Genomic DNA, 12,592 nt, shown 5'->3' on the forward strand with positions numbered 1-12,592 from the left:
AACGCACACTGGAGTATATAAGACACTGGCTCATTCTTCTAAGTTCTGTGTACTTGGCTGATTACTATAGTAGATGATAACAGCAAATAAGTTGTTTTAACCAAGAACAACCTGAACAAGTTTGGCATATTAGTAATGGTCTTATGAACTTAAATTTGTTAACAGTGCAATATACCAAAAGAAGTTTGGGGGAGAGATTCCATATGCTGGATGTTTGGAGCTTTGGGGATTTGTTTTCTATTTCTAGTTCTTGTTTAAAGAACTCAAGCTCTTTTTAAAAAAAAAATTGTTGTTGTTTTTGTTCTGTTTTTCATAATCCTGCTCAGGTGAGCAGTTTGGCATAAGTGTTACTTTATACCCTTCAGCAGGAGGTGAATTCTGGGCAGGCAGCTAGTTGGAAACTAATTCAGGAAAGCTGTAGTGTTGAAGATTACCAGTTAGTTCTTTCCCTGTGATAATTTGTTTTTGCTCTCTTGATACTACTGCAATCCGTTCACTACAGGTCCTGCTTTTGAGCCGGAGGACATAAGATGGACCAGCTTGCTTTCCTGTCTGTGGCTTTCCATGCTGACATATTCCTCATTCCTTTGTTTCAGAGTTATGCCAGTATATATATATGCAAGAGTTTTTAAGTCAATATCAGTTTGTATCTAAGATAGGGAAAATTTTTATCCAATACATTAAGTAAATTTTGAAAACAAAATGTGCTCATAATGGTGTGGTTGAGCACTTTCATGCGAATGTAAATATAAACACCTCTGTTTACAGCTTACAGATGTAAGAGGACAAGCCTAAGAAAGTCACTGGAGGAGGCACATAACTGATCCACTGTTCTGAAAAAGAGATACAGATACTGTGTGCTGCAGCCAGCCTCTCTGTCATGCATTTATAAATACTGGAACACATACTTTGGAAAGTAGCTGCCTCACTGCTGTCAGATACAGAAGTCTTTAAACTATTCTTCGGTGACATTGCACCTGCTTAAAAATAATTAAGATAAAAGAAAGAAAAATGATTCCAGATACTTCTGCTTCTGATGCAGAAGGCCAAATCTCAGCACTACAATAAAACTGAAATAAGTGGGTCCGCACATTATCAAGCTGCAGTTGTCCACTAGAAATAAGTGAACACAAATGCAGTCTTGAAATTCACTCCCTTTGTAAGTGTTTGAAGCTACCATGGTTAACTCAATATGGAAAAATAACTTGGGTGTTTTGTGAGCCATCTTTATTTTGAGCATTAGTCAAAAATTCTTCATTTGGTACAGAAGCTTTATAACCAAAAGGCATATGTTTGAACAAATGAACTTGCTTATACCAGAAAAGATTGTTCTTCAGAATACTAGGAACTGAGTTCAAGGGTAAATGCTTGAATGGAGAATGGAAGAGTGGAAGTGCCTTTGAAATAAAGTTATTCAAATCTTATTTATCAATCTCTAATTTACATGCCAAGAGCCTCAAGAGCAAAACAATTAGTTTGCTTAATCAACTCAGAACAGAAGGCATAGATCATGTTACGTTGTTTGAGCTGCACAACTCATCCTAGGACCACTAGTCATTCTTTGTTCAGCTAAAATAAGCGTCAGAAAAATAGATGGCTCCAGCATGGGGAAGATGGCCTCTCATAGCACTGGCTATACACTGTGCTGGTTCTCTGATGAGCAAGGATATCATGTTCTACCTCAAACTTCACCAGATTTCTCCTGAACATTAGTTGTAATGCCAGCACTAACATTTGCAAATACCTCTTTGAAAGCTGTGATATTGAGTGCCGGGCACTGATAAGTTGCATATGTTCCTCGTTCCAGTTTGTTTATTCCTTTGTACATGAGAGGCTGCTTTTCTTGTTGCAACTTCCCTGAAGGATAAAAAGAACAAGTTGTCAACATATCGTTAAAATAAAGTGGGGTTAAAAGATTACTTATACTGACTGTTACACATGCAGCAAGTACATGCGGTACCCAGCTATCAATTAATGCTTGCTGTAACAGTAGGAGAAAAACACTAAATCTAAGTAGGTGCTTGGGATTCTGTTTTGTTTTTGTTTTTAAATAAGGGTGGCTTTGATTAAACAATATCATTTACAAGCTCCAGTACTGTACTGCAGACCAAAATCAACACATTAATGTGAAAACATCTGCTCTATTTGGCAAGCAGACTCTTTGGGGTAGGATGAGGACTACTTACTTAGAATTTGATTAGTGCACTGTGGGAGCAAGCTGACATAAGTGTACGTGATGGATGAGGCAGATCATACTGTTGAGAGGGTCAGACTGACAGCGTGTACAGGAGCTCTGGTCACTTTGTTACATAAACCCATTCAGTTGCCAGTGGGTCACTGGCTATTGATAGCTGCAAGACTAGTCTGTCCTATAGAAAGGTCCATAGGAGAGATCAGTTTCAAAAATTCTTACCCATGTCTTCCTCCAGTTTTGCATCATCTTGTCATGCTCACTGATAGCAGTTCTCCAAGTATCAAATTCTTTGGTCCATCCATTCTTACCAACACTATCTGAAAATTGTAAATTGGATGATTATGTAACTAAATAGTGATCAAATGAGCTGACATTAACTCAGCCACAGTGCTTTTACTGAGGATTGGGCTCAAAGGAAGGCAAGGCACCATTTTATCTTCTGTTCAGCACTACCTTCTCTTAGGTTACATGGAAGTAAGTTCTGTTCAAATGGTCTGGTCTCTTCCCCTCTGCAGCAAACTTTACAACCTCTAGTGCGAGCACTGTCACTCCAGAGGTTCTGGTTATCTGTCAGTCCAAGTTTAGGGAAAAAAAATAAATAAATAAAAAAAAAATCACCCACTCACAGGCTTAAGCCATTTAGAAGCAGAGGAATGTTGCAGGTACATCATTCCAAGGATGAAGAAAAGAATATAATACAGTCAACTATCGAGTTTGTGATTTCTTCATTTTACAGTAATGTTATGTAGTGAGTTGTTCTTTATTCCATACTTCAGAGCATAAGATGGACTGTTTTACCACATCTTGATGAATTTTTAGTCCAGTCTTGCCTACAAACATTTTTTCCTTGTAGTCCCCACCACTCTAGTGGTAGCAGACACAGATGTAGTATCTGTCAAGATGGTCATGGTACAATGCTTTCAAAGCTTCCCTGCTTTGCACTGATAGCAGTTTCACTGAGATGCTCCTCATTCTGCTTTCCTTTTCAACTGAAAAGGGCTATGCTAAACTGTTCTTGACTTGATTCACATTTGGCACTAATCAGGTAAATATATATATTTTTTCTTTTCCATATTAAAAAAATAATCTTATGTACCTTTGTTGCTCCTGATGGCTTGCTTTTTTTTTTTTTTTTTTTTTTTTTTTTAGATTTATTTAGACTTTCTGCAGGTATGGGTAAGTTGCAAAACTTAGTTGTAAAAGGTACTCAAGTTGTCCTTATCAGTTCTGCTTGCGTGAAGATCTTACCCAAGTGCTCAGCTGAGCTGTCTGACCTCTGGCCCATGAGTGGCAAAACAAAAAAGTTGGAACTGCATCCACCTGACTACAGGCAACTCACAGATCACCCAATATTTAAATATCCCATATAGCAAGCGTATAGTATGAAATAAACAATTACCTCTGACCAGTTTTTGGATAGCTCAAGAAGGTATTAGTCACAATCCAGTAATAAGGAAGGAATAGCTTACCCCATTCTGAAGATAGGGCTCACAGGAAAACTGTCAGTAGAGATAAACTGTGAGTAGAGATACTTCTCACTCAGCTTCAAGCCCTTAAATGAGGTTGGGGAGGAGGGTGGGCCCAGGGTTGCACAAGTGAATTGCTTGCACTTGTGCTCCCAGGACTTGCCATGCCTTTTTATGAGGTGCTCAGCTGGTTCAGGCCCATGTACTGGGCATTTCTTTTTCTCACTTCCTTAGAAGCAAAGGTTTTTGTCACCCTGCATAGTTCTTGCAGAGTGGTATTTTGTATTCTCTTCTCAGTACTCACATCCAATCCGTGTCCATTCGTTTAAGTTTTTGTTTCATTACTAAGGCATATTTGCTGATTTGCAGGTTAGTTCCATGGGAGGGTGAGAAAGAAGCAATTTTCTGTGTCTGCAAAACCTTTGTTGGCAGAGCCAACAAAAAGAGCGTACAGTCAGAACCAGCCTACCTGTATCTTTCACTTTGATGAGCACTTCTGATGTTGTGTTCCCAATCTTTGAGATGAATGAACATTTATATTTTGTATTTCCTGATACTGAATCTTTCACCCAACTGAGGACATGCACTCTGCCATCAAACAGCCTGTGAGCCTGTTCAGTGATGCATGCCTTCATTTCCTGTCCATTCTTCTTCCAGACAAAATGGGAGTCATCTGGACCTGTAGAAATGTCAGTCAGCTTACTTGGGGAGAAAAACAGAAGCTGAGTCTTTGAGGAAAAAAGCGAAAGTTTAGGACCTCAAGATTACGCTCAAAGACATAAAAAGCTTGGTTTCAATGTTTCTTAAGTTTCTTCAGCTGAAATTCTAGACAACAAAAAGCTGGGATAAAAAAAAAAAAAGTACCGTTGATAATTTAGGTTTAAGCTGTAGTTGTAAATAAGTTCATATGCAAAAAGAAGTTTTCTGTGCCTGTATTGTTACAGGGGGAAACTGGCCCACAACCGTGATAGACCAGACAATGGAATCAGTCTGTTGAAGAAGCAGGCCATGCTAACTAGTGCTGATGAAGCTCATGCCTGGTGAAAGGCTGAAGCATTCTGAGATACCTTCCAACATTTGAAATAGATGCTAGGAGGGGAAAAAGTTCAAGAACTCAGTATGTCAAAGATGCCAGAAATAGTGAAAGGCAAAACTGAAAAAAGTGTGGGACCATTTGTCACAGCAGGCAATTAGACAAGACAGAACAGCTTGGATCAAGAACAAAGAGCAATCTAATCTTTTAGTTGTTGCTACTATTAATCTTAACATGTGAGGATAGAATTTGAATAAATCAGAATTATTGATAGTAGCACAGAACAGCTGTTAGTGGAAAGTTAGCAAGATTGGATGAAGCGTAATATCTGTGTCCTTTCACTAAAGGGAAAGGCATCTGGGTCAAGCTAAGAACTTTGCAGCAATTCTTAAAGCACAGAATGATAGAATGATAGAATGGCCTGGGTTGAAAAGGACCTCAAGTATCATATAGTTTCAGCCCCCCCCTGCCATCAGCAGGGTTGCCAACCACCAGACCAGGCTGCCCAGAGCCGCATCCAGCCTGGCCTTGAATGCCTCCAGGGATGGGGCATCCACAACCTCCTTGAGCAAGCTGTTCCAGTGTGTCACCACCTTCTGTGTGAAAAACTTCCTTCTAATATCTAACCTAAACTTCCCTGTCTCAGTTTAAAACCATTTCCTCTTGTCCTATCATGATGAACCCATGTATAAACAGATGTTCCCCCTCCTGAAAGGCCACAGTGAGGTCTCCCTGAGCCTTCTCGTCTCTAAGCTATACAAGCCCAGTTCCCTCAACTTATCTTCATAGAAGTGCTCCAGGCCTCTGATCTTAGTGGCCCTCCTCTGGACCTGTTCCAAGAATTCCATGCCTTGTGCTGGGGTCCCAGGCTTGGACGCAGTGCTCCAAATGGGGCCTCACAAGAGCAGAGTAAAGGGGGAGAGTCACTTCCCTCTCCCTGCTGGCCACTCTTTTTTTAGTGCAGCCCAGAACACAGTTGGCCTTCTGGGGTGCACATGCACACTGCTGGCTCATGTCCAGCTTCTCATCCACCAGGAATTGAGAAACACATCTGTTTCTCCCTTAGGGTTTGGGATACAGAACGGACTTAGAACACTGAGAGAAGGTGTAAAAAGAAAGCTGGATAAAAGGAAAATAAAGGATTCTTTGAAATGGGTCTTGAGGGAACAGAACCTGCTACAGCAGTCAGATTTTGCTAGGGTTTTTTATTCCAAACTGATATGGAACTTTCTTCAGAAAAAAAATGTGATTCTAGGCCTGCTAACTAGTTAGATTTCACATTCCCAGTTGTTGATTTTTTGTCTGCTTGCATGGCAGCCTTTACATCTATCTGTGTGCCTTCTCAGCATATGTTAGATTCAGATTTAAATCATTTGCTAATATCCAACAAATATGGAGAAAGAAATTTTTATTAAGTACAAGGATGAATAGCAGAGAATGTGATCTAATTGCAGTGTGGTGGATTTCATCCTGGAAGGAAGGAGGGGTGGAAAGGAAACAGCACATTCTCCAAAGGAATGACGACAGCTCTGTCAGAGTTGGGGGCAGGAAACGAGCGTAGAATGTTCTTTAAACAAAGTAAATCATGTTTTATAGATGGCTGTCCTAACCCTGTGATTAACTGAAGGTGGATTACATGTAACTAAAAGTATGGGAGACAGGAACAACGGACAAATTATTTCGGTACATTAATGAAGTTGGCGTTGGGACAAATGGGAAGAGCAGTGGGTAAAAGCAGTGAAATAATAAAAAAAACAGGCTTTGGATTTATTCCTTGAAGAGTTGAGAGAACACTCGATGAGAACTGCAGACAGTTGCCATGGGTAAGTGTCCTTGGATGAGGGCTAGAGAAGAAACCCGTGGAAGTGTCAGAGGTCAGGCTGACTGGGAGGCACTAGGACTGACTCAAGCACAGTGCAGATCAGAAGGAGCTCACTGAAGCTTATCGGTTGTTGCTCAGTCATTGCAAACCACAAGCCAGGTGCTCGAGTACAGCCATGTGCTCATCTGTTTAATAGCAGTACTTCAAACCCCTATGACATGACAATAGAGCAGTTTGTTACCTACTACCACGAGCTTAAAAAACACTTCTTTAGGGCCAGGCAAGGAAATGGCAGGGCATTCTCTAAATGCACTTCAAGTGCTCCGTGTCACTGCTGACACCAAAGGACCTACACTGTTTTCAGGTGCTAAAGGCAACACGTATTCTGGAAACAGAACTGAATGCCCACTCAGAGACACATTTCTCCAAAAAAGTAAACAGTTTCCCAATACAAGGAGGGTTGCAGGCTGTGTTGGTTTAGGTCCCCCCCATGGGCTGCAGTGGTGTGGTTGCAGGCAGAGTTTGCCTTTGCTGCATTCAGCCTTGGTTCCAGGGGGCCATGCAGTATTTTCCCTACTTTGATTTCCATTTCAGAACTGAACAACAGAAAAACGCAAAGAGTTACACCTGCAAAAACATGAAGTCATATTTCTCAGATTCAGGTTTGCTACAACTCTGTATTAAGATAAATTCATGCTCAAAGATGCAGTAGTTACAGATTTATCTTTTGAAGATAAATGACTGTGAGCATACATTCGCTATGATAAAACCAATGACATATAATCTTTAAAACAGGAGCTAAAGAAATTTATCTACTTACATTGCCATCCACCTTAAGAATGCTTGAAAGATTTAAGAAAATGCTTATGTTAAAACACAATATTCAAGCAGAGAATTAAACACCAAACCAGTTTGGATATGTAGACAGGTACATTTAGGCAACAATGAATGATACTTCACGTAGTTAATTTTGAAAACATTGCTTCATCATAGAAATTGCATTCATTACTCTTAACCTAATCCAGTCTTAACTCTTTTAGAAGGGAGACAGCTAACACTGTGCAGCAGAACAAATATGCCCTTTCTCTGCCCAGCCCTCCATAATGCCCAGTGGTGGTGTGATCTTTTGCTCATTTCCCAGGTGGGTGTCATCCTCTGCTGGTGCAGTGCCTCTGCCCCTTGAGGTTTGCAGGAGCATCCCATCAGCCATGTGTTAACCTTCTTCAGTTGCGTGCAGCATTAAACTGTGTACCAACCCCCAACTTTATTCACTGAAGTGGGGTTTATGTTCCATTTTAGCTTAAAATCAAGCAGTATACCAGGAGGTGAGGAATGGAGTAATACAGCTGTAGATGCAGAGCAGCATGCCAGGGACCCTACTTGGTTGTCCCCAATATCACATCTGCTATATAGGCATCAAAACCTAACAGGCATACAGCTTTCCTTTTAGATACCAATGTAAGAGTGGGTGATTATGGATTACGAGTGGAGCTGATCACATAAATCGGAGAGTGGGAGGGAGCTGGGGCCAGGCCAGTCCTGCTGGCAGAGCTGAGCCCTGCAGAGCTGCCCTGTGGGTCTGGGACACAATGGGGCTGCTCAGAGCAGGTGGCAACAGCTGCTGCCGGCGAGGAGTACTCACACCTCTGTAACAGATGGAAAAACCTTTCCAGCTGGAGAGATCTGAGCCCAGCGCAGCAGAGCAGGTGCTGTCAGCGTGGCCCAAGGCTCCAGCGGTTGGTAACAGGTGCCTTCAGGGACTGCTTGGCGGGGCAGTAGGAGTTGGTCATGCACAGCTGTCATACAAGCATAGCATCACTACAGTGGCCATCTACAAACATGAGATGTCTTCCTCCAATGCTAGCTTGTTGATTCCTCAGAACTTTTCCAAACATCACTTGAATTTAAAAAAAAAAAAAAAAAAAAAAAAAAAGTAGAATCTGGATTTAGCATTCACTATCGAGCTGATCACCTGAACTTTCAGCATACCACAAGAAGCTCTTATTCAGAGCAAGGATTAAGTTTTACAAGACACTCAAGAGATGAAAGCACGGGAAAGGTAATTGTGTCCTGAAGCACCAAACAGTTGCAGCCCGACGAGGCATGAGCATTTCTGTTGGTGCTGCGAGCTGCACAACACCCAGAGGGGTCAGTGGTGGAGCTGCAGGGGGAGGGTCACTGAGCTGTGATGGGGATCTCTGTAGCATTCTCAAACCAGTGTGTTTGTTGGGCCTTCTGTGTTTGTACTTCAGTTAGCTGGGTTAGAAATTATGATCAATACATTACCATTCTAGAAAACAGTTAAAATAATACGACAACAATTGCCAACAAAGAATTTAACCTCAAACAGCTAACAGTTTGTTCTGAAACACAGCTCATGGTTTGTTAGCTGGCAATGGTGCAACAGTGCTGCCGATAGCCAGATCTGAGGCCACACCAGTGTGTGCACAGCACAGGCACAGCTGCACTACTCAGGTGGAACATGGCTGCCCTCCCATGGGCAGAACAGAGCTGCAGTATGGCTGTCCCTGCTCCCCAGCACTCCCAGCTGTGCTCTAAGTGGAGCCAGAGGATGGTTGTGTGGTTGGAACCCAGGTAACTGCATCTGGAGAGTAATTAAGTGAAATGAACTGGGGTCTGGCAACAAAGAATTGTTGTACCCTCAGCCTGAGTGTGCCTGTTTTCCCTGCCGTGCCCATTCTGTCCACCATCTTAAAGCCATGACGTTATCTTGTAAAATAAAATGGAAACAAATCAGAGAACAAAAGTACCTCTGACAGTAGAATGCTTTTTCAGTCTCCTTTCTAGAGCATACAAACTACAACCTCTGCTCAGCTATCAGTGGACAGACCCAGTAGTGACAGAGAAAGGGGTGAGATGGGCACCCATTGCTGACAAGGGTTAAAACAAAGCAACAGCTGCAAATCAGCTCCCACCTCATCAACCATTACACTTTCTGTTACATACAGTATTAGATATACAACAGAAGCTGTCACAGATTCTGCAGTACACCTTTTATCTGTGCTGCTGAAGTCTCACACGCATTACATGCAGGAGAGAGGTGTGCACAAAGGCCTGCACCAGTGCCATCTCCCACAGGTTCTCCTGTCCTGGGCTCTCACCCGTGTCAGCAGGGGCAGCCATTGTCCTCGGCCCTAAGAGATCTTCTAACGGAGAACAGTTTATTCAGACAGCGCAGAAGCTTCTCACAGTGCAATTTCAGGTATTTGAGGAGTATTAACCTGCTGAATTTTCTGAGTGCTTTGCCAACATATGGTGCAGATGGTACAATCTGGCAGTGAATGCACCAGGGCACTCACAGAGCTGTTTCACTAGGACATACACAGGTGTCTCACAGTATATGACAGACTACAACCTGAATGTGGTTTGAGATGTTTTAATCTTAAAGCATATCACAACAGCAAAAATTAGTGGCAGGCCACAACTATCCATCCTTACTAGAATGACTTCCTCATGGGGAAAAATATTTCAATTTCTCTTACATTCTAAGCATTGATAAAATTGCCTAAAGTCAATAACAAGAGATTCTCCAACTGCACCTTGTTGCTCATTGTGTTTCTTAGATTGGCCACAGGTTTCACACATAAAAGAAAACAGAAAACATTCTATGCAACATAAAATCTGCTGTTGATGCCAGAATTTAAAAACGTGGCATCCATATCATGGAACCTATTGCCACTAATTTCAGTTGGCTTGCAGATATCACTGAGGAGCCACTGGAGGGCTGAAATTCTTCCTGTTTTGAAACTAGAACTGCCAACAGCCAGGGAGGGAAGCATGGCCTTAGAGGGCCTGTAGGAAGGGTGGGAGGGCATGCCAAAGAATGCAGTAACAGGGCAAGGAGAACAGCTACACCTGAAAGAGGGTAGATAAATTACATGTTAGGGGGAAACTTTTCATTCAGAGTGCAGTGGGGCCCTGGCACAGGCTGCCCAGAGAAGCTGTGCGTGCCCCATTCCTGAAGGTGCCCAGGTTGGATAGTGTCCTGAGCAGGCTGTGGCAGGGGGCTGGAACTGGGCAGGCTCTGGGTCCCTTTCAACCCCAACGCTGCAGGTATTCCTGTATGGGCACTGCAATCCACTGCAACAAGATTATATACTTTCAGGGTCTTTGACTTTTAGGCAGTATATGGTTGATTCTCTAATCTGAAGTTATTATAAAAGTTATATTATTTTTAAGGCATTAACAGAACACTTAGAAGAGCAATCTTAACTTTTAAAGTTATCTCCTAGGTGCAGTTTAAATAACAAAGAATGTGATATGCTGCAGATCTGTCTGAAGGAAAGGTTTTAGTCTACTAAAATGGCTTCAGGTAATGAATATTCAGTCAGAGCAGGAATCACCGGAAATAAACAGTATCATCCCACACCCGCACTTAACTCCATCAGACTCTGGCAGCCACATATGCTTTATGCTGACACTGGCCCTCAGTCAGACTGCCAGCAGCAGCACACCAGAGAAGCTGGTCTGTAAGGTGAGACACAGAGCACTCAGCAAGGTGTTGGCACAGCAACCCATATGAAGGCAAAGACAAACCCAGCACTGATCAAAGTTAGGGCCACTGCTCCAGTGAAGCCTCACCACAAAATCTCAGAGTCCATTAGAGTGGAGCAGTGTAGGACAGCTTGTTTGCTTTAGGGGGCTGGCCTTCAGCCAGTGCCAGGCGCTTGGCACAGCTTGGCACATGGCCACGTCTGGGCCCATTCTGCATTTGTGCTGCAGGAGCACTCCTTGAGGTTGAGCTAGGTCTGTAGGTCTGTAGCAGTCTTCTCATTGCCCTCACTCCAGCTCTTCCCCTGCACAGCTTCCTGTGTAATTCCAAGTGTTGCTGGAGAGAAAAAACTTTCTATGAAGCTCTTGTAACACTGACTTGTGAGTGATGCACCTTCCCCCCATGAGGTGGGAAGCTCTCCTGCACCGCCTGTACACAGCACTGCTACAGTGCACAGCCGCAGTCTGTAGGTGTGCATCAGGCACCCACCTCAGTGCCACTGCAGAACAGTTCTTTAAAGAAGGACACCAAGTTTGCAGATCTGTTATTTTCACATATGAGGGTTAGTTTTAATGAGACCAAAAAGCTACAGAACAGATAAGAAAAGCTTCTAAGAGCTAAGGGGAGGAGTTAGGTTTCTGGACAGCATAGAGTGGACAGGATCTATCTGCAGGGCAAAAACAGCAATAACACAATGTTGCACACTGGTCATTTGCAAATGCACTCAAACTGTTGCTCAGCACACTCAGGATAACGTAGGATATGGGTTGCCTGTAACAAGTCCAAGGATATACTGCATTGGACGATGGTGGTGCCTGTGTTAATGAAGCTTGAAACAGAACCAAACTAGGAACTACCCACACTCCACCGCACCTAAATTCAGTGCAGCTGAGCACATCATCAGCTCACTGCTCCTCCTGTGCCCCAGACACTGCAGTGTTTGCCTGGTTACCAAATTGCTTGAATCTTTTGCAGTATTTACACCATTATTCTGTGATTTTTTTTCCATGGTGGACAGTAAAAGGTATCAGTGTCACCAGCAGCAGTGAAAAAATTATTCCTACCCACCTGGACCCCACAGCTAGTTTCTAGCCATGAAAATACAAATCATGTCTTTGGTAAGACCTGCTTTAATGAAGATAGCTGCATTTTGACCTGATTCCATGTAACATTTAACAATCACAGACATACCAGTAAAAAACAATCCTACTTTAAAATTAATCTCTAATTTTTAAAGGACAGAAATTACATTTTAAGACCTGTCTAGATGCATTAATTCTCACTTAACCAGGCAAATGCTGTCCAAACAAAAACTGAAAGACAAATGTTTAATTTCTACAGAAAAAAAATAGCTTTGACTTGCTCCCATCAATCACAGACAATATATTCCTCAAAGAATGGAATTACCATTACAGTACATACTTTATCATCTGAAATAAGTAATAAGAGATAACCGACCAGGTCCAAAATAAGAGCAAAATCCAAATCCAACGGTATTTTTTTTAATTGCATACATCCTAACAATGAAGATATTTACCTACTACACATCCATATGCATGCAAGT

General features: G+C 42.3%; 1 protein-coding gene across 1 annotated transcript in view; it reads right to left on the reverse strand.

Moving 5' to 3' along the window:
• Positions 1-1,812: 1,812 nt before the first annotated feature.
• Positions 1,813-12,592, reverse strand: part of SEMA4D (semaphorin 4D) — a gene marked incomplete at both ends in the record, with an annotated part of 34,924 nt that continues 24,144 nt past the window's right edge. The window contains 3 exons of the mRNA XM_079548926.1: positions 1,813-1,857; positions 2,414-2,511; positions 4,130-4,339. Coding sequence (XP_079405052.1) covers positions 1,813-1,857; positions 2,414-2,511; positions 4,130-4,339 — 353 coding nt within the window. The remainder of the gene's footprint in view (positions 1,858-2,413; positions 2,512-4,129; positions 4,340-12,592) is intronic.

The sequence above is a fragment of the Tetrao urogallus genome (assembly GCF_951394365.1).
Source record: "Tetrao urogallus genome assembly, chromosome: Z".
Taxonomy (NCBI): Eukaryota; Metazoa; Chordata; class Aves; order Galliformes; family Phasianidae; genus Tetrao; species Tetrao urogallus.